Source organism: Symphalangus syndactylus, chromosome 9 (genome assembly GCF_028878055.3).
Source record: "Symphalangus syndactylus isolate Jambi chromosome 9, NHGRI_mSymSyn1-v2.1_pri, whole genome shotgun sequence".
Lineage (NCBI taxonomy): Eukaryota > Metazoa > Chordata > Mammalia > Primates > Hylobatidae > Symphalangus > Symphalangus syndactylus.
In genome coordinates, this window is record NC_072431.2 from 35,328,997 (window position 1) to 35,352,461 (window position 23,465).

General features: G+C 33.7%; 1 protein-coding gene and 1 long non-coding RNA gene across 2 annotated transcripts in view; one reads left to right on the forward strand and one right to left on the reverse strand.

Moving 5' to 3' along the window:
• LOC134731424 (uncharacterized) overlaps positions 1-23,465 on the reverse strand; it is a 423,644-nt gene that overhangs the window by 339,502 nt on the left and 60,677 nt on the right. The window contains exons 3-4 of the long non-coding RNA XR_010113657.1: positions 16,209-16,325; positions 4,680-4,792 (exon numbers count right to left, since the gene is read on the reverse strand). This is a non-coding gene — a long non-coding RNA (uncharacterized lncRNA). The remainder of the gene's footprint in view (positions 1-4,679; positions 4,793-16,208; positions 16,326-23,465) is intronic.
• Positions 1-23,465, forward strand: part of LOC129489402 (sodium channel protein type 1 subunit alpha) — a 138,036-nt gene that overhangs the window by 95,299 nt on the left and 19,272 nt on the right. Inside the window, exons 19-22 of the mRNA XM_055291908.2 lie at positions 16,211-16,331; positions 18,021-18,175; positions 19,646-19,819; positions 22,050-22,172. Coding sequence (XP_055147883.1) covers positions 16,211-16,331; positions 18,021-18,175; positions 19,646-19,819; positions 22,050-22,172 — 573 coding nt within the window. The remainder of the gene's footprint in view (positions 1-16,210; positions 16,332-18,020; positions 18,176-19,645; positions 19,820-22,049; positions 22,173-23,465) is intronic.

The window sequence follows — 23,465 nt, forward strand, 5'->3', positions numbered from 1 at the left end:
CTGGGTTATATAATTTCATTTTAGCCACTTACTGTGTGACTTTACCTATCTAATAATCAGTTTCCTCATCTCAAAAATGTGCATAATGTTACTGACTGCATTTTTGGGGCAGAGTATTAAATGAGATAATAAATGTGAAGTACTTAGCACAGTGCCTAATATAGAATATTTGATGTCATCATTATTATTATTACCAGTTGCATTCCACACCGTTCCAGTAAGTTTTCTTACAAGAATTACTCCTGGTAACATATTCCACTATTTGTCTTTTTTTGCTGTTTGCCTTTTGCCCTCTGTAATAAATTGTTTTGTAAGTTTATCTGGAGATGGTGATACATTTTATGTTTTCTGTTTATTTTTAAATTGTTTTGATTACATTCTTGATATGGTAAGCTCCTTAAAATATTTAAGAAAATTACTTTTCTAAGGGGCATACCAATCAGGAAATACAAACATGCAAAAACCTAAAGACAGGAAGCAAGAGGATATATTTGGAGACAATTAGTAGTTTGGAATTCCTGGGGCGTAAATCACAGGAGCTGAGGATGAGATGTAGGTAAGGAGTCTTGGTTTCCAGGAAGCAAGAATAGACTGGTATGAAGAAATGTGGTGAGCTGGAACCTCATATTTATTTTGCCTCTTACATCTGTGGTGAACTCACACCTAACTATCCTCCATTCCAGAGCAAACTAAGGGCTGTTTTTTCTACACCTTCCTCCTATTGGTCTCCAAACGAAGAAAGAGAATAGCATGAGTCACATTTCATCCTCTCTTTAAGTCCTAAGAGACTTCAACCTTCAAAGTACATTCAAGTAATTTGAGGAATTGTTTTTTAAAACCTCAAAAAATTTCTTGACTCATGCCATAGTAGGAATAATGATAAGCTAGAAACATGAATTTTTATTGAACATTAATAATAAAGAATGGTGACTTGGACAGATCTGAGAGAGCTTTGAAGGCTGGACAAAACTGCCAAGACTATGCAAAAGACAACACAAAATCTTACCTCCCCAAATAGAAAGTAAATTTATTTTGGTTTTGGATAGTATTTTACAACATTTCTATCCTCTGAAGCACCTACCACAATGCTGGGTGCATAACAGTTGCCCAGTAATTTTTTGAGTTTTGGTTGATTTATATGGATACTAGATTAAGAGCTTATAAGCCTTAACTCTACTATGAGCAAATCACTAAATCTATATTACCCCGTTTCCTAATTTATTAAATGAGATATCTGCCCTATGATGCTTATAGAAATGTTATGAAGATCTAAAAGCTATTTGGAAGTTAAAAATGTTCAAAAGTGTAAGATGATGTCAAGAAAATTACTACTGTAACTGCATTTAAATAAAAATTTTAAACAAATTGAGTTATTAAAGTTATACCTTTTGGGAACAAAAAAAGGCACATTACTAAAGTAATTATAAAAGAAATACACTTGTTTTTGCAATGAGTGAGCTCTAGAATAATGAGTAAAAATGTCAGTTAGGTCCTTGTAATTCAGGTTATGTTAATAACAGCTATTGTTTAAATGTTCGCCATGGACAAAGTACTATTGGAGGGCATATATTGTCTCATTCAGTCTTTATGCCGTAAGACACACTGTTATTCCAGCCTTAAGATGAGAAAAATAAACATATTTTGAACAAAGGAAAACTTGCCAAAGTTACACAAATAGTAAGTGGTTGGTCCTGGACTAGAATCCAGGCAGTCTGCTCCATAGTCATGCTCTTAACCACTACACTAAATCTTAATAGTGTCTGAAAATGTACTTTCTTTGGCATAGTTCTGAAATAAATAATACTATTTGTTGAAGAATTAGGTACAGGTGTCAACTACAGATTTGGTGTTAACTTCCAATCACTGCACATTGGGCATAGGTTAACAGCATAGTCTGGAGTGTTTCGGAGTCCTCCTGCTTAGTCCTGAGAGGTCCTGTTCCTCTGGTACTGGCCTGCACTTCAGGCTGATCTGCTTCTGCATCCCACACTGACCTGTGGTGGTCTCATTCTACTTAGAGAGCACTTAGTCTCCCAGAGTGTGATAGTTGTGCTTAAGGAGCATCCCCTTCTGAGTTAAAAGCTGCTGGAGGAGTCTTCCAAATCATTAGGAAGAACTTCTATGATGCATCATTAGCTTATGAGGTCTTTGAGAACAGGAAAAACGCTAACCCTGTCTTCCCTTAAGTCCACAGCACATACAACGTATTTATTAAATGAATGAATAAATAGGTGATGGGCAGTTACTTCTAGATTTCCATTTTTTCCCAAATGTATCACTGATATATATGCATTTTAAATATACTTGTTGCTTTGCTGGTATTTTTCCATTTAATACTTTTACCTTACGTTATATGGGTTAAGGAACATACGACAATCTCCAACCTAAGCACATAGTCTCTAAGAGATGGCAACTACTCTCTGTGAAGAGTACTATCCGTAGAACCCAAGAGTACTATCTCCATTACTTCTAATTGATCACTAGGGATTGCCAAAGCTACCTATCTTTGTCCACCTCTCTGCATCCCCAAGGCCTTTACCCAGTGTCAGACCTCCAGCATCTTCCAGTTTTACTGCTACAGCATCCAAACGGGTCTCCTCTCACTAGTGTAGTCTTGACAAAACAATAGATGGTCTTTCTAAAATGCAAATCCCGTAACAGTTCTGTCCTCTCTAACCTTTCAGGAGTTGCCCATTGCTCACAGTATGGAGTCTATACTACTTAACATGGCTACAAGTCCCTGCAAAACTGACCACCGCTGACTCCTTCAGTATCATGGAACAGTACACCTCACACCTCCCCACCCAGCTATACTAATCTTTCATTCAATGGAATTCCCTATGCTTTATCAGTTCTCAGCTTTATACCTTTTCTCTCTGACAGGAATACTCTTACTCCATCCTGCTTCACCTGACTCATCCTCACCCACCACATCCTTCTTGTCCCAAATGTCACTTTATTCTACCCTGTCCTTCCTAGACTGAGCTAGGTGGTGTTCTCAATATGCTCTATACTACTCCTATCAGAGTGTGTGGCAATTGCTTCTCTGTATCTTCTATCTGATTGTGAACCGACGAGGGCAGATACTGAGTCTATTATGTTCACTATTTTATTTTTCAAGTCCTAGTTTTGATGCCTGGCACATTTTTGGTAGTCAAAAAGTTCAAATATCAATAATTACACCTATTACAAACAATACAATACTGTGATGGAAATTGTTACTACTTATCAAATAAGCATACGCCAAACGTTATTCATGTGTTATCTTGTTCAGTCCTTATAACAAGATGTGAAGTAAGAACTATTTTACAAATTAGAAACCTAAAGCCTAAGGAGGTTGGGATAATTGGTTAAAGTCCATAAAACCAGTGATTGTGATTCAAACTCAAGTTTCTCTGATCCTCAGAACAGCAGTACTTTCAACTCTTTCATTATATAGATACATAGTTTATTTGCCCAGTAGACACTTATTAAGTATGTTATAATTTAACATTAAAAATCAATGTCAAAATAACATTATAGAAACTCTGTGCTCAATTTGGCAAAATGAATTTAACAATGAAAATTACTCATTTGATTTGCATTTTGGTTTCTAGCTTGGGGATCATAAATGCAATTTTTCAGAATTTTTTTGTCTTCTTTCCAATTTTTTTGTATTACCATGATTTTCTATTGACTCAATATGTCTGAAATATGTTGCTTTTGTTCCCTTATATTTAATTATTGATACAAAAGTTTATATGTGACATATCGAAAGCAAAAGTCAGAGTAGTGTATTAGAGCCGTATTCCTCCACCTTCACTTTTATACTGGGCAAGTGTTTGACTAAGGAATAGAAACAATTGACATTTTTTGTAAATATGAATAATCACTGAAGATTGTCCTTTCAACATATAGCTTGATGAAGAAATCAGCTGGGAATAATGTGGGAATTAATGAGTTAATATTTGAGTTTTCTAGCTGTCCTGTGGAAATGCTGAGTCTCATTACAGTGTCTCTTCCACTGATATTATATTGTTCCTTTGTTGAGAGTCTTTAATAGAGGTCATTTTAATTTTTAATATGCATGGTGTACAATAGAAATATTTACTAGTGCACAATGTACACAATGAAGTATTAATACTAATATTTCTGAGGTTGTAGAGAACCTCATTTTAGCATGACTTAGGAGATATATATGTCACAATAGGAAAGTACCCAGCATTAAAATAGTACCTGTCCAGCTTTAAAAATAAGCACTTTGGGTAATATTCTTTATATGTTACATTTAAATATATATATGTATGTTAAATATATATATTAAATATATATGTGTCCACAAATATATACATATACAAATATATAGACATCGCATGACCACATATTAAGTATGCTTTTGACCCTTAAATTCCAGATTTATTTATATTACTTATTATAATTTGAACTCCTACTAAACTCTATAAATAAGCTCCTTATAACAAACCAAGTTTAAAAATAAAAGCATAAACATTGTAGGATCAAGTCAGAGAACAAGAAAAAAAGCATTTAATCACTCACTCTCAGAGAATATTGAAGAAAGTTTTCTTTGCCTTGCTTTGTTTTGCCTTACCCTCTAGGTCAAAATCATTTGCTATAGTAAAGAGCATTTTTAAAAAACAAGAAATTTGCATAAATCCACTGAGGAGGAAAAATGCTCTTACCATCAGGGTTGTAGTTATTAAGTGGTTATTGAATGCCCTGGTGTACAAGGCAAAGTGGATGCTTCATATACAACGTGGTCTCTGCATTCTGTCAGCTCACATATTAAGTCAGCCTGCCAAAAATATAAGGATGATACAAGTCAGTGTATAAGTGTATAATTTAGCTCTTAAGATTCATGTGTGAAAATATACATATTCTCAAATGAACTAGCCTATTTAGAAATTGGTAAAATTTAAGGTTGATTCATGGTTTAATAAATATTAAAATGGATTTTAAGAAATATTCCGGGAGGCCGAGGTGGGCGGATCATGAGGTCAGGAGATCGAGACCACCCTGGCTAACATGGTGAAACACCATCTCTACTAAAAATACAAAAAATTAGCCAGGTGTGGTGGTGGGCGCCTGTAGTCCCAGCTACTTGGGAGGCTGAGGCAGGAGAATGACGTGAACCCAGGAGGCGGAGCTTGCAGTGAGCCGAGATCACGCCACTGCACTCCAGCCTGAGCGACAGAGCAAGACTCCGTCTCAAAAAAAAAAAAAAGAAAGAAATATTCCATTAATCTCTAAAACAGTGAGAACAAATTGCTTTATTAGTGAATAGCAAATTTCAAAATGAAATTAAATTTCAATCTAAGAACAAAAAAGGAAAAATTAATTGGCCTTACTGATTTTTAAATCTATAAAAATACTTATTTGAGAATATTTTAGTTTTGGCGCTATCGAATTTCTTTAGTATTTTATCTGAATTCGTATTTCATGTGCTAACATAGAGGTGGACTTTTCCTACACATCTGAAGAGGAGCCTTTCCTTCCCTTTTTGAGTATTTAATAATAGTGTTATTATCCCAATCAAATAAAGAATTGGACCACTTCATCTTTTATCTCAACCATTATAAGAATATATTGATGCAAATATACTGGTTATGAAGGTTTTAATACAACTTTTTTAGCCTATGGTAAAATATTTTTAAAAATAGATGACAACATTTAGAATTTGGATAATATTAATAGCAAAAGTAAATATATTATGACTGTATATTATCTCAAAAAACATATTTATAGAAAATTTTTATTTTCAAGGGTTCATGGAATATTTCTATAAAAGTAACCATACACTGGAGTTCAAAGTAAAGATCAATAAATTTAAAACAGCTGGCATATAGGGTTATCCAGTCACAATGCAGTTAAGCCTGAAATTAATAATAAATTGATAGAAAGAATTCCAACCATTTGAAAATTAAGAAATTTCCTCCTAAACAAATATTGAATAGAAGAGTAATAAAATACCTAAATAGCCATTTCAAAAATAAGAGCATTTTATGTCAAAATTTGTGGAAGAAGACCAAGTAGTCATTAATAAGTCTTAATATTACCAATATGATTAAGAAGGGATGAAAGAACCTAACAAATATCTTTGAGAAATTAGAAAAGGAACAAAAAAGGAAGAAGATATACATAAAGAGAAAAAATAGTGAATTATCAATATAGCAGACAATATTGGTATAACAGGTTATGGTTCTTAGGGAAAAAAAATCAGTAAGACACACAAACTTTGGTGTATCAGGCAGAATTCTAAGATGATCTCAGTGACACTTGCCCTTGTATAATCCCCACTCCATGAGTGTGGTTGGAACCTGTGGATACAGTATCACCCTTTAATTACATTACATTTATGACAAAAGGGGGATGATGCTGGGTGGGCCTGACCTAATCAGGCAAACTCTTTAAATGCACAGTGATTTCTCCTGCTATCACATAGAGGAAGCTGAAAAGATATGCTTTGCCTGGCCCAGAAAAAAGCAAACACCCATATTGTAAACTGCATACAGCAGCCATGTGGCCAGGGACTGTGGGTGGCCTCTAGTTGCTGAGAGTGGTTCTGGGCCATGAGCTGGCAGGAAAGTAGGAAGCCCAGTCTTATAATTATGAGAAATGAACTCTGCCAATGACAGTAAACTTGGAAGAAGATCCTGAGCCCTGGAAAAGAACTGGATTTCCAGCCAACACCTTGACATCATCCCAATGAGACCCTGAGCAGAGAATCCAACTAGGCATTGCCAGACTCCCGACCTACAGAAACTGTGAGTTGGTGAATGTATATTATTTTAAGACACTGGGTGCATGCTCATTTGTTACACAGACATAGAAAACAAATACATTTGGCAAATAATCCTTGTTAGGAAAACTCAAATGATTTTCTACGTATAAAGAGCAATTGCAATCAAATAAGAACACTAATACTCCAATAGAAACATAGGCAAAAGACCAGGCACTGTGGCTCACTCCTGTAGTCACAGCACTTTGGAAGGCCAAGGTGGGTGAATTGCTTGAGCTCCAGAGTTCAAGACCAGCCTGAGGATCAGATGCTGTCTCTACAAAAAATACAAAAATTAGCCGGGTGTGGTGGCACGCACCTGTAGTCCCAGTTACTTGGGAGGCTGAGGCAGAATTGCTTGAACCTGGGAGGTAGAGGCTGCAGTGAGCTGTGACTGCATCACTGCACTCCAGCCTGGGTGACAGAACGAGACCTGTCTCAAATAAACGAACAATAGTCCAAAGAGACAAGTCATAAAAAATAAAACTGGAAGACAAATCTTAAGAAATATTACTCCTAATTGTTATCAAATAAGTTAATATCAAAACAATGGTAGTGTAATTTCTACTTTTCAATTTGGCCAACAAAGAAGAAGAAACCAAAGCAACACATGAAAAGGAAAACAAAACAAAAACTCAGGTAAATAATGTATTATGCTGATGAAGGAGATCCATGAGACAGATACTTAGCACAAATCTCAGAACATGGTACCTTTCAATAACTGTTTAGTAATGGAATATTTCATATACAGCTAATAGCGAAATTAAAAGCCCAGCTATATGTGGATGGTTTCTTTGTCCCTAAGGTGGGAATAGCTATTTGCTTCTCCTTGGTCAGAGATGATCACAGGATTTTTCTTTTTATTTATTTGTTTGTTTATTTGTCTGTTTTTTGAGACAGGGCCTCACTCTGTCATCCACACTGGAGTGCAGTGGCGCAACCACAGCGCACTGCGGCCTCAGCCTCCTGGGCTCAAGCCATCCTCCCACCTCAGCCTCCGAAGTAGCATGCACCACCACATCCAGCTATTTAAAAAAATTTTTGGCCAGGCGCAGTGTCTCATGCTGTAATCCCAGCACTTTGGGAGGCCGAGGTAGGTGGATCACCTGAGGTCAGGAGTTCGAGACCAGCCTGGCCAACATGATGAAACCCTGTCTCTACTAAAAATATAAATAATTAGCCAGGCATGGTGGCGGGCACCTGTAATCCCAGCTACTTGGGAGGCTGAGGCAGGGGAATCGCTTGAGCCCGGGAGGCAGAGGTCGCAGTGAGCTGAGATTGTGCCACTGCACTCCAGCCTGGGCAACAAGAGCAAAACTCCGTATCAAAAAAAAAAAAAAAACCACCATTTTTTTTTTTTTTTTTTTTTTAGTAGGGACAGCAGGATCTCACTATGTTGACCAGGCTGATCACAGGACTTTTTTAGCCACAGTCCCAGCATGTTACCCAGACTGTGCAGGCGCAGCAGCCATACCCACTCTGAACTTCCTCATCCTTTTCTCCTCCTGAGTCCAGATCTGCTCCCTCATCACCTTCTTATCAGTCCTCACTTCACATCTCTCTTGGATTTAAGACTGTCCAAATGTATCATTTCAAATTCTGAAACACTACAAAGTCATAGAAAATTAAAGCTGGAACTTTAAAGGTCATCTCTTCATTTTACATATTAAAAAAATGGGCTAAAGGAAGAATTATTTGAGCAAAGCCACACAGAAAGTGAGAGGTCAAACCAGGTCTGGGTTTCTTTCCGGTTTATTATTGGTGGCTTTCTTTCCACTACTGTGGGCTGGGCCAGGAGAAGGGTGAAAAAATAAGGTTGTTGGCTCCACTGGAGGCCATAAGTTGTTTTAAAAGTTCTTGGAATAGTCAGTTCAGAAATGGTGAGTGACAGATGTGGTTTGGCTGTATAAAGTAATTTATATCATCTACTTACTCCATATATGGATCATTTTACCACATGATAATATATGCACATATTCTGCATATATGCAAATGAAATGACCAACATGCATACTTATTGTAATGAGGTATAGTTATAAAATATTCATAGAGGCACCATGTTGAATTTAAAAAGAGCTTTAAAGTTGAGAGTTTTGCATCCTAGTTTGTTTTTTTTTTAACCTATTGTGTGTTTTTTGCCAAATCAATTATACTATGCAGGTCTACTTTACCAATCTGAATATTGTAGTTTTCTGATGTCATGTTCAATTCCAACCCCTCTCAGCTTCTAGTAAAAAATCTGAGTATAATTTGTCAAGTTTTCCTGATTGGTAGTATATGTTTTCATGTAGCAAAGCTTTCACATTTTGCTGCTTCTGTAAGCGTGGTTGTTGGTACTTAGCATTAAAAAGTCAGAACTACTAATTATTTATTTCTTGGAGAAAAAAGAAAACATTGTAACTTTTCTAAAATGATTCAGTGTGACATGATCACCAGAGTGACATCCCATTACTTTTGCCACATTGTATGGGCTAGATGCAAGTCACACGTCCTGCCCATGCATAAGGGCAGGGGATTATACAACGGCATGACAGCAGTGGCCAGAAATTTTGGAGACCATCTTAGAATTCTGCTTACTACAGACTGTCATGAAGAAAGCATGTTTGCAGACATAAAGAAGAGATTCTTACATGTCGTTCAACATACTGTCAATTCTTCTTCAAGTTTATAGATTAAACCCCTGAAATAACTTTTTTAAATACCCACAAAGATACTGTCTCTTCACTTGGTATAACCCCGCCCCCCACCCAGTTACTAGTGGTGTTGGTGACAAATTCTAAACTTTAAGAGCGTTTTTAAAATAATGGCTCTTTGCATTAGCTTAGTGCCAAGTTGTTTCATCTGAAATTGCTAAATCTTGAAGATTTTTTTCATTTTATCATGTTTTTTCCACTGAAATTCATGATACTAAATTCCACATAATTTCCCCTATATTCACCACACATATTTTTTCTTTCATTTAATATCTTCTTTTTAAATTTGGGCATGCATTTCCCCAAACTTTGATTCAATTATGGTTTTCCAATACATTTTAAAATTTTTTAAATTTTCATTTATGTATTTATTTATTTTAGAAATGGGATCCAGCTTTAATGCTGAAATTGTTCCCAAACTTGTAAGTTCAAGCAATTCTCCTGCCTCAGCCTCTCAAGTAGCTGGGACTATAGGGAGTTTTCCAATCTTTTAAATAATATTTTAATCAAATTTTTTCATGTATCATGCATAAATTAGATGAAAGTGGAACTTCCCTGCTTGAATTAAAGCCTTCAGCCACTTAAGGCTGGAGTGAGATCTCTGCAGAATATTGGCTGGAAACACCTCTTCTGTAATATTAGTAGGACAGATGCCTTTCATTGCAACATACATACTGAATATTGGTATAATTATTGATTGAAATTTAGTTGTACAATTTATCATCTGCAGATGATACTTTCTCAAGTTCTAAAGTACATTAAAGACTAAGCATATAGCATTTTAGAAATAATTTATACAAATTATGTGTTTAAGCTTAATGCCTTTCTTGTTTTTATAAACTTAATATCATCTTTGAGAAGGTCTGGGTGACTTTTATATTAATGTTTTTATTTATTTTAATCATTGACTATGTAAAAGGTTTACTATTTGTTTAATTTAATTTTAATTTCTGTATTGTATTCCTTATTTAACATGCCAGTCAAAACTCTTGTTGTTCCCCATGTTTTGGCTGAAAACAGTTTAGTTCAGTCACTTGTTAACTTATTTTATTTTGTTTGTTTTTCTTTCCTTTCTTACACTAATGCTCATTTATTTACATTATATATAAATTTCTAGAAAAAGCAGTAACACTTCTCTCAGGTTATCATAGTTTATCTAGAGTAATTCATTGACATAAGCCCCATTGCTTATGGTTTAATCTTTCTAATAGTCACATGTCACTTTTTCTGATGTTATTATGATTTGAAAGTAGGGGAAAATTCTTCTTACTACAATGAGAATCAGGGTCTCTCATAAGGGTTAGTCATGACGTGGCTTACCAGCCTCCCTTTGCAAAATGCTGACTTGGGAAGTAGAGCTTAAGCCAAATATGAATGCCATTTTTTAAATCTAATTTTTAATCATATATTGTTCCTGGAAGATGTATACACTTCTCTGGATCCCAAACATTCAACTGCTCCATTTATTTACAAAATAAAAATGACATTTATAAAAATGTCACTTTAGGTGCCTTGTTCTAGCATGGGTTGTTTGGAGTGCTACATCAATGCTTTAGCATGAGCTGCACTTGTAATTCATCATCTATTATTTCTGTTTAGTTTTTTTTCCCCCCAGAGGACAAATATCTTAATGAATCATATAAAGCAACCTGAATTTAGTATCTTCCCAGAAATTTATGTTTGTAACTGTTTAAAAAGTAATTATTCACACCTAATTTTATGGTTTTTTTAATGTACATGTATCCATGTGGGGGATTTACCTGTATTACATTTATTCAATGATTTTGACTTTTTTTATAAATACAACACTTTTTAAATGCATTTTTCAAATTCTACAAGATTAAATTACACACAGTATTTTAGAATAGTGTAAATTGATTTGAAAATAAACATAACTTATTCTTGATAAGCATACCATTCAGCTGGTGAAAATAGAAATGTGCAGATATCCTAGGCAGTAACCAACTACCTGAGCAATTTTTGCACATCAAGGTCATCAGTTATTGTATTTTACTGAGAAAACTGCAAGTGTCATTAATTCGTAAGTCCATTAGAATGAAGGGAAGTTATAATAAAAAAGCAATATGTGCCCAAAGTAGTGCCTGTAAAGTGTTGAAAGGGGTTTAAATAAGAGAGCAATTATTACTCTTCCACAATGATGGGAGGAAAAATCACTATGAGAAAAAGTCAGAGAACATTAAGAAGTTCACCTTGGGCCGGGCGCGGTGGCTCACGCCTGTAATCCCAGCACTTTGGGAGGCAGAGATGGGTGGATCACAAGATCAGGAGATCGAGACCACCCTGGCTAACACAGCAAAACCCTGTCTCTACTAAAAATACAAAAAATTAGCCGGGAATGGTGGCGGGCGCCTGTAGTCCCAGCTACTTGGGAGGCCAAGGCAGGAGAATGGCATGAACCCGGGAGACGGAGCTTGCAGTGAGCCAAGATCACGCCCCTGCACTCCAGCCTGGACGACAGAGCGAGACTCCGTCTCAAAAACAAAAACAAAGAGGTTCACCTTGATTAACATACAGCTTCTATCTGTGAAAGACAAATTTGGGAGATTTGGTTGGAACTCTAGGTTGAAAACAAAAACTTCATCCATCATTAATATCTGAAACAGAGGTATTCACCTATTCATTCATTCACCATACGTTTGTTAGTCATTCACCATACATACACTAAGCTTTGTGGACCACAAAGGTCTAAGTTACATGAGGCTAGAATGAGGATGGCCATTTTTATTTATAGTTAAACAAAGAAAAGTTAACAAGAGTAAATAGAAATTTCATAGGAATTTGGAATCTGGCTGAGAAAATAGTTATTTCAGAGATAAAATAAGGAAAACTGACTTTTGATTACTGCCAATGTTTGAAATAAGTACAAGTAAACAAAAAAATTTGAGTCTGGGTGCTGAAAGAGTGATATTGCAGAATCAGGAATTTGGTTAAAGAAGTATGTTTAAGATTGTTTAAAAAGTCATTACTTAGATTGAGAGCATACTAAATTTGAGTATTATTAGGCACACCTCCACTTTCCTACAGTAGTTCAGACAGACTGTAGAATATACTTATATTGCTTTAAAAAGTTTTAAAATTAATTTGTAAACACATAGAAGATCACTTGTCTAGACCTGCGAACTTTCCAAGTGCAAATACTCCAATTGAATGTTAATAAGGGCATTTGATCATCTTTTAAATCACCTTAAAATTTCTGAAATATGGAGTGACTCCAAGCTCTATGCATTAAAAAAAGAAAGCACACTTAGAACTATATTGTATCCATCCATTGTGACTATCTTTGGCCTTGCCATTAATGTTTTACAATTTGGAGAAGTAACACTATTCACCAATTCCTGGATCTACAGCCCACCCATGGTCCCAGTTTGTTTATAAAGTAGTCCTCATGAAATAGCAAAGTTATTCAGAAACATTTAACATATTTTAAATATAAGCTAATTTAGAGTTCATATTATCTTGTAATGTTCATACAATTATACAGTTCATACAATCTTATAATGTTATTAATACCCACTACATTCTTCAAGAGTTACCAATGTACTATGAGTACTTACAAGCACTTGCTCAGGTACTTAAAATTAGCAGTAAGTTTTACTTTCCTAACATTTAGTAGACAGGGTAGAGTTCGTGTATGTCCAATTGCATGCCAACTCTTATATTGTTCAATTTTCCATTTTGATGTTATTCTCGTATTGTGTTACATCATCATTACACTGTCTTGGTTGAGTAACTCAAAGGGATAAAATAGGAATGGAAATCATATAAACTTAAAATTCAGGTGTTTTTGTGAATTGAGACTCTAATGCAAAAACATCAGAAAAACTATAAGTCTACATGTATTTTTAAAAAGTAATTCTGTAAGAGTGACCATCTTAGGTGAGCATCCTAAAAATAAATGTCTAAATAAGAAATATAAGATGAATATCTGAATAATAAAACTTATTGAACTGTTGATCTATTTGTCTTCTTCAGAGAATGCCATTTTGAAAATGTGTCAAAAAGTAACATAAGGTCTTTTGGGTTCTTGTAATTTTCACAGAAAATAGTCACAACTTAGGTAAGTCAGATAAGTCTTTGTCTTAGAAAAAGTAAAAAACAATGCTGTAATTCATAAAATGAGTAAGTGGTTTCACTTAAAGGCAGAATAAAAATAAATGCCTCAGACGTATCATTAAAAGTAGTATTCCTCATAAGAAAACAAATATGGTTGGCAAAAAAGCAAAACTAGTTATTGGCAATACTTTATTATCAGTGTATCAGTATACTTTAATATCATGCAATAACAATTGCATGAAATTGTTATTGCATGATATTACTTGTAATCAAGGAAGAACAATTTTTATGTACATATTCATGCCAGGATCTAATTCACCTTACAGTTGGATAAAACACTTACGTGCAAAGAATCAGTCATTTACGTGTGGCACTTACATGAAGATTAATTACTCAGCAACTTTTTGTTCTGCTTATTACTGACAACCTATACTGATGAAGAGTAGATTTTTATGCTAATATTCTATTATTTTGTGAGTCTTGATATAGACTGGAAAACTATGTGAGGATCAGACCTAGCAGATAACAGTTATATATATATATAAAGGTAGATTTGCTATTATAATTCTTTGTACCTGGATGCCTCTCCACACAAATTTATTCACAGGAAATAATATCCTTTCTAGTTCCTAATTAATTTTGGTGAAAACTGTTAAAATTCTCAAATCCCATTCTCTAATTGTTTCATGAAGAATGGGCATTTGCTTTTCTACGGTGAAGAACAATGGGTGATGAAATGTTGCTCACATGGTTTTTATAAAATATGTAATGAATTTCATTATGTCCCGGATAGTGCCAATCAAGGTCATTTTTAAAATATGAAGGCACTTGTTGAAGTGACAAGTCTCAGCCTAGGCCTATCACTTTACGGCCAAATGATGAATCTGTGTAATGCTGAGGATAAGACTTAAGAATTTCTTCAGAAGATCATGTGATGTTATGAGTAGTTTGATTGAGAATGTGACTAACGCCTGCCACTAGGTGATTCTCTTCGTTTGTCAGAGGAAGAAACCAATGACTTATTCCTGGATGTTTTTAATTCAGTGCAAATGACAGAACAGAACACAAAGATAGTCAAAGCTAAATGCAACCCAAAAGTAGATTATAATCTATTTACTACTGTCTATCATGTTGAACAATCAACTTTTCAGCTTCTGAGTATAGTATGCAGGCCTATTTAATATGTGTTAGAATGTTGAAATTAGTCTTCAGTGAGAAATATTTGTAATTTCAAAGATCATCTTCAACCTGAATTCACAGAGCTATGACAGAGCTACATGCCATTATATGTCCTAATTTTCTGTGATTGTCAGGTAAGTTTTTCTATTTTAAGAAATTAAAAGGAAAGGAAAGAAGGCAACTAGATATGGACCCAGACATATAAGCTATCCTTCTTCAAGCAAATACAAATATTTTGGTGAAACTTTTTCTGAAATATCAACACTCTCCTATGTATGTGAAATTCATATTAACAATTTTAATATTGTGTTTAATTTTTACTATTTACAATATTGCAATAACGGGTTGAATGGCTTGTTGCTGTGTGCACTTGAATGCCTACTGTCGGGTCTACATAAGCCTAAAGTTTGGAAAATACTGTACTAGATTTGATACTCTAATAAGGATAATAGATATTTCAGTTATCAGTAAATACTAAGCTGGTAGCATATCGTTGGTGTTCAAAAAAATTAGTTGAATAAATTAATGAATTAATTACACTTGCCAAAAACTTGTAAGCCAGTTTGCTGGTCTTCAGAAAGAGCATCATGAGTTTTTCCTATCTTAATATGTAAGTTAATATTTTCTATTATCTCTGCCATCGTTGTCTTCTGAGAACTCTAGAAAGAGAAATGTGTATCCCATCACTATTGTCAAAATATGAAGGATATTGTTATTGTTGTTGTTGTTTAACTAGATTTTGTTCTTTCAGCTTCACATGGCATATTAACATAAACGTGATTTGTCAGAGGAAACTGAATTTTCCCACACACTATTTATCTCATTTTACAACACTTCAGGCTCTAAAATATTTGCAAGAAACTGAAGATGTCTATTTCATATCTCTAAGGTTGTTTATTGATGTAATTTTTAAGATATTTTATAAAAATTTCTCTCCAAATGAGCACATTTATAGTAAATAACTCTGAACACCTTAACCATGAATCTTAGTAACATGAGTGAAAACAACAGGTAGTATTTGCACACACAGGTAAGACATTGTTAAAGAAATATGTAAAGTCAAACTTTAAACTGCAGAATAATCTAACGACATTATTTTCTTCTAAGGTAAGGTTTCTCTTTCTCTCCTGCTCCTTTTCCCTTACTCTCCTGTTCCTTTTCCCTTTCTCTTCCTCCCTCTTCTCTTCCCTCTGTCCCCTGCTTCTCTAATCCACAGGGCAGTGTTTTGCTCAGTACATGTGGCTGATGGCCTTTTGTAACCTCATAACATAGCAATCTGATTTCATGCTTACATTGTGAATTATGGTAAAAGAGTTAGCATAGACAATGATTTTCTGATTTCTTCCTCTTATTCAATCTCTCTTTTTCTCTAAAAATATCTCTACCTCAAGAAGAATAAAAAACAAATTCATAGTGATAATCCTTTCTTGGCAGGCAACTTATTACCAAAATTAAAGGACTTTACTTTCTATGTCCATCTCACTTACAGAAACTGAATGAAAGCAGTAGCTCATCAGAAGGTAGCACTGTGGACATTGGCGCACCTGCAGAAGAACAGCCTGTAGTGGAACCTGAAGAAACCCTTGAACCGGAAGCTTGTTTCACTGAAGGTAAAGAAAAGAATCCTAATGTTAATCTTTCATTTGGAGTGCAGCTTGTTTAGCTGTTGGTCAGCTAAAATAAACCACATATAATAAAACGGCACTTTCTAATAGATATAATTCAATTACCTCTAATATGTTGACAGACAAAAAAAACTTAAAGTCTAGTGTTGTGCTTTGATTATATCTGCCCAATATGTGGAAGAGATTAAGAACATGGAGGAAAAATATTTTAATACCATCAAAACTTCTAACTTATATTTTTTAATTAAGTAGTGATTTCACAATAAGGTGGCATCTTAGACACTAGTGAAAATGATCCTACATAGAATTTGCCTTAAAAGTAACTTTCTGACTGCTAAAACTAAATGGATTGCTAGTGCTAAATTGTGTTTCTTTAATGAAAATATCAGTTTCCAATAATTGTTGGATGAAATGAGGAATACTGCCCTAAAACTCTATACCTAAACAGTCACTAGTTGAGCCTGGTGCAGTATGGGCAGTAGATAGAAGAGATATGTTTTTCCTACAACTAATATTTCCTGTGGTCTGATATCCCTGGGAATTTGAGGTTTGGAAATATGCATACTTTCTATTTGATGTTGTTTTTTTCATAGGCCTAGTATACCTTCAGTCTTCTTCTATTCCCTATACAAATCATGCTTATCACTTAATGTCCTTTTCAAAACTACCCTCATCTGACCATGGTGGAACAGCAGCTTGTTCCTCTGAATGGCTGTAACAAATATTTCCATTTAATTTACCTGATAACATATATTATCCTACAAAAACTTTCTCTTTTTGACCTGTTATATGTTGCTTTACTATCTTTTTTCTCTTCTTTTCCTCCGTTCCTTCGCTCCTTTCCTCCTTCCCTTCTTTTCTTCCTCCTTTTCTCCATTCATTCCCTTTCTCCTTTTTCTTCAAACATATCTGTCCCTCCTTTTTTTTTTTTTTTCTGCCTTGGAGCAGGGATCCTGTATTTATATCTTTTTTTTTTTTTTTTTGAAAACCAGACTTTTTTTTGGTAAGGTTCTTGGGAGTAAGGTACATGTTCTGTGCCTTTTTGTGTGTGTACCTAAGTGCCTTTGTGCTTACAATGGTACTCAGAAGTACCTGTTGATTTCATTTAGACTAAGTGAAAGCAATGTGTGAGGAAGGCAATGACAAGTCAAAGCCAAACCATACAAATTAGATTATAGTGAACTAAATTAATTATGCAAACTACATAAGCCCTTCTAGGCACATCACAAAAAATCCTAAATAGTAACAAATGCGGCATTGTTGGAAGAGATCTACATTTTTACTCTATATCCTTTATAAAAGGGAAGTTTTCTGCTTATCATTATTAATGTCCAATTTAAAGTTCTTTTCTGGAGTGACTTCAACAGAGTGCAACAGGATGATATGGTAAAGGAAAAGCTACCTCACATTTATTTGTAATTTACAAAGTTTCTCGTGGACAATAACGCTGTGAGGCAGACAAAGCAAATACTGTCCACTAGGGCACCATTTAAAGAGGCTGAATGTTTCCACAACTTCACACAGCTGATGAATGTGCTCTTACTACTCTAGGCTTAGAGAGCTATCCTAGCAAGACAGAGATGGGCATAGTAATAAAAAGACAAGGACATTGCTAAAGGATATTATGGAAGCAGAGATATTTTATCTACTTTTATTTCAACACTATTTCTGCAGGCTGTGTACAAAGATTCAAGTGTTGTCAAATCAACGTGGAAGAAGGCAGAGGAAAACAATGGTGGAACCTGAGAAGGACGTGTTTCCGAATAGTTGAACATAACTGGTTTGAGACCTTCATTGTTTTCATGATTCTCCTTAGTAGTGGTGCTCTGGTGAGTGAGATTAAGAAAAGGTGATACAGCACTAATTTTTAGAACATTCTAATACTGATGACTTATTAATCCTGTTTCATTGTCTTAGTATCCAATGCATTTTTAATTATCCCACCTTGTATCTTCTAGACTATAGATTTACTCTATAACTCTATATTTATGGATTTACTTTTACTATGTATGTAAATATAATTTTAAGAAGTGAATCATTAATTTTTGCTTATTATTAAATAGCCCAGAAAGCGTAGCCCTTCAGCTTATTCATTAACACCAAAAGATGTGAATATTCAATTACTCATTGTTTAATAAAAAAAAAGTTATTGGAAGTCCTGAGATAGGAAATATATATTCTCTGAGTTCTTATGAATTTTATTTCTAAATGTTATTTATTATTATGATCTCTTGATGGACAGTAGTAAGTCCTTAGGGACCACTTCTCTGTCTTTTTCCAATTGTGTGCTATTTTTGTGCTACTCAGGAAATAATGAAAGTTGGTAACAATAGATATTGGGCAGCATGCCCAAGAGATTCATTTAAGGATGGGTTTATCTTTATAGCAAGGTGTTCACTTCAGCAGAATCAATTTATTTTTATAGGAAAATTATTTATAAAAATATAAATAAAACACACAGCATTTTAGGGAAACACTAACACAAAGGAAATACCATAGATAGAAAAAGAGAGAGACAGAGAGAGAGAGAAAAACAGAATTTGCCTGATTGAAATGCAACTGTGTTACAAGTGTCTTTAACTTTTTATAATTCTAACACAGGCATATATTTACCTGTAATTTTTCTGAAGAAAGAAATATTTTCTACATGCTACTTTAGAAGTCTTTCACCGTTGAAATGAATGCATACTTAGAAGTGAAACATCAAGAGGTTTCACTTCTATATAATAGAAGAATATATATTAGAATCTAAATGAAAAGTAATTTCATTTAATCATTGTCACGCTGTATGTCTGTTGAGAAACAAACTACTAAAAAATAACAAACAACAACAAAAAAGCAGATGAACCCAACTATTTAGTCAAATTGGAGACTGCGAAGATCAATCACAATTTCTGCTTTACAAAAGCATAAGCTTTCATTATTGCTTCAACCTCCTTTCTATAGCAAAAAAAAAAAAAAAAAAAAGCCAATAGAAGGAAGCAAAATAAATGAAACAAAAGGAATATATAACTTCAAGTTGGGATGGCCACATCAGGATACAACATCAAGAACTATTTGCTGACTAAGTCAAATTAATTCACTGGAATCATACTTTTCTTTTTCTTCCACCAATAGTCTTTCCCCTGATTAAATAAGTAAAAGACCTTTGAGAGGAAAAAAAAAAGTAACAGTAACTACTGTTTCTCTGCCCTCCTATTCCAATGAAATGTCATATGCATATATGATTAGATTTTTAAAATAGCTTATAGAGTATAATTATTTTTGAAAGCTAATAATGTGTAACATTTTCTTTATAGGCATTTGAAGATATATATATTGATCAGCGAAAGACGATTAAGACGATGTTGGAATATGCTGACAAAGTTTTCACTTACATTTTCATTCTGGAAATGCTTCTAAAATGGGTGGCATATGGCTATCAAACATATTTCACCAATGCCTGGTGTTGGCTGGACTTCTTAATTGTTGATGTAGGTATCATTGATATTTTTGTCTCTGTTCAAGGTAGCTTGTCTTATTTATATTCAAATTCTACAATAGTGAGTCTCAGACCACTATGTTATGTTGACAGACTATAATAACCACTAAACACATATACTCAATGAGAGTGTCATTTCTGGAAGACAAGGGCTAATTTAATTCTGATTTAAAATAGCATTGGGGGATGGAATCTATGGTAGTTCTCTAGTTACCTAAGAAAGCTAAAGAAAAAACAACACATCAGCAGTTTGTAGTGAAAGTAGTGAAATAGGGAACTTAAAAGGTATGTTGCTTAAATCCTTTATGTTGTGAGTCAGACAGACTCAAGTTTGTATCCCAGGACCATCACTTGTTGATTTTGTGCCACTGAGTTAGTTCCTTGGCCCCAAACTCTTGACTCCAAACTTGTACAGTATTAAAGGCACTCAATAAAAACAGTGATGCTGTTGGGTGCTACAGTCATTTAAAAAAATTCTCTTTGATCTACTCAAACTTTTTAAAGAGTAGATTTAAATAGTAGATTATATGGATTATGACTTCATTATAGGGAGTAAGGTATGCAGAGTGTAGGGAAAGACAAGTCTACTTTATGCAGCAGTGAAAGTTTTCCTAGAACATAAACTAGATTTACGGCAAGCCCAAACAGCCCTTTATAGAATTTGTATCCCCAATGATTAATACTGCATTTACTGAAAACAAGTGACTGACTTCAAGATGTGTTAAAGTTAAGCATCATGTTTTCTATTATCAACTTGGCAAAATTTCAGCTTTAGAAAGCTATAGCAAAACTATCCTGACTTCATATTGAGTAGTTTTACCCCAAAAAGATATTAACCCAGCAAGACTATGAGGGTTTCTTGTGGAAGGTGTTTCTTGAGCTAAGAATCATGCATGCATTGTATCTCCTTGAACCTGAACAAAGGCAAAGCTAAGCTATTTGAAAAACTTAACAATGTTACTGTGAAATGAGCCAATTGAGAGAAATCTCAAAGGAAGAATTGCTTTATCACATCAATAAGGGAGAAAGTTTCTAATATTGAGGTTTCAAGCATTAGAAGTTACATTATATTTCAATTTCAGAATTGTTTACATTATAATTTAAATCTAAATGTAATTTAACCCTTTAAAACTTCCTGAGGTTTGTTTTTTCTATTATGTTTATTACACATCAGCTTTTTGGTGGTAGTTTTATAGTGTCATTTTTGAAACATTTTAAGAAAATAATTTTATAGAGAATTTTGTTTATTTTCAATGTTCTAATTCTTTAATGAAGGTCAGTATAGCACTCTATAAAAAGACTAATTACAGCACATCTCAAATAATGTAAGAAGTATATTAAATATGATACAATTAATACATTTAAAAAAGAAAAGTTTACAAAAATAGTGTCCAGTATATGTGGAATTGTCCAATACTAGCCTCTTTATAACCAAATAAATTGTAATCTTCCTTGAATACAAAGTTTTGGTAAATTCCTTATTTAGAGAATTAGATACGTAATATTTTTCCTTTAGTCATGTATATTACCAACAAATGAATACAAATGAAGTACATTTATTGCTGTGTGTATTTGGTAAATATTCATTGGCCCTTTGGGGCCAGATATCATGGCAGAAGCCATAAATCAGTATAAAAAATTTTGAGGAAGTTTTGTAATGGAATTTCTTTCTAAGTTACTTATGTAAAAATAAACAAGTGAAAATGCAAGGTATTACCAAGACAAAATATCACCTTCAATACTGATGTAGTTCATTAATTTCTGAGAATACCAATTATGATTAGTTGAATATACTGATGCACGGTAGAAATTTCTTGCTTTTTTTAGTACAACAGCATTTTTTGTATTTTATAACTAGCTACAAGAAAAGCCTTAAATTCAACAGCAACTTAATAAAATAAAGGAAGAATAGCCAATGAATTTTTTCCAGCTTTATTTCTTCTTTTATTTTACTAATTTTTACTTTGCTTTTTTTTTCTAATTATTCAGTTGATAAATTATGTGACATTTAAGGATTTTTTTCAACTAGCTTTTAATTAATGTCCTAAAAATTACATCCTTTACATCAAACTGAAAATATTTAATTTTTTAAAGGTTTACTGAAAATGTCTGAACATTTATCTTCTGAATAATTATAAGTAAAAATTATACTTGTATTATATAGCAACTACACATTGAATGATGATTCTATTTATTAATTGTTATTATTTTTGTGTGTGCAGGTTTCATTGGTCAGTTTAACAGCAAATGCCTTGGGTTACTCAGAACTTGGAGCCATCAAATCTCTCAGGACACTAAGAGCTCTGAGACCTCTAAGAGCCTTATCTCGATTTGAAGGGATGAGGGTAAGAAAAATGAAAGAACCTGCGGTATTGCATATAGCCAAAATTAAACTAAATTAAATTTAGAAAAAGGAAAATCTATGCATGCGAAAGGAATGGCAAATTCTTGCAAAACTGCTACTTTATTGTCTTATCTGTTGCATATTTACTTCTAGGTGATATGCAAGAGAAACAGGCCTCTCTTGAAATGATACAATATCATTTATCTGCTGTGCTTATTTAAATGACTTTATTTCCTAATCCATCTTGGGAGTTTCCTTACAAATCTATATACAAAAAAAAGCAGATGCATTATTAAAGTACTATGTGTAATGATATAATAGTAATCTAAAGTAAATTCTATATCAGGTACTTATTCTTTGTGATGATATACTGTACTTAACGAGTTTTCCTGAAAATAATGTGAATCACACATGTGCCTCAGTATGAGTGTTAAGAAAAAAATGAAAGGAGTTGTTAAAACTTTTTGTCTGTATAATGCCAAAGTTTGCATTATTTGAATATATTCAAGGTTAGATGGTTAGATATTAAGTGTTGACTGAATTTACAAAAGTAGTAATACTAACTTAAAGATTACATACAAATCCACACCATTTTTATAACAATAAACTAAAACACTTATAATGAACAGAAAATATAATTTTGACTCATTACTATAGGTAATTTATAAATTAACCTTAACTTGCATCTTATTGGTCAGAGTCACACAAAATGTTATTTTATCCTTTTTAAAGACCCAATGATCATTTTCCATCATTCATAACAGATTAGAAATTTTGCCATTATTGACTTATTTTCCATGCCTTTTTTTAAAGCATGAAGCATTAGTTTATAGATGTATAATATAAAAAATTAGTTCTGCTTTTTTTAAAAAAAAATTACTATCAAAACAAAACACTGAATTGCGTGATTCCAATAGAAAAACATTGTTCTTTCACCTCCTAAGGTTTAGTTACTTTTATGGAAACTAAGCTGTATTGTAGACTTCCATTCACACTTTGTAGATTGTTTATAGCCTTATGTTCTCTTCTCAAGTCTTATTATAAATGTCACTTTGTAAGAACGTAGGACTTGTCTTCGATTTCCCTAACATATATGAAAACTTTGTCTTCATTATCAACAACTCACAACAATGTAATACAAGTAGTCCTCTTTTATTTCTCACAGAGAGCCTCAAATCTTCACCAAAATGTTATCAGAAATTCTCTCTGGGGTATATAAAAATTAAGTCCATTTTCCAATTAAATGTCACTTTGTTTCAGACTGGCAGTTTCAGTTCTGGAGAAAAAATGTCGT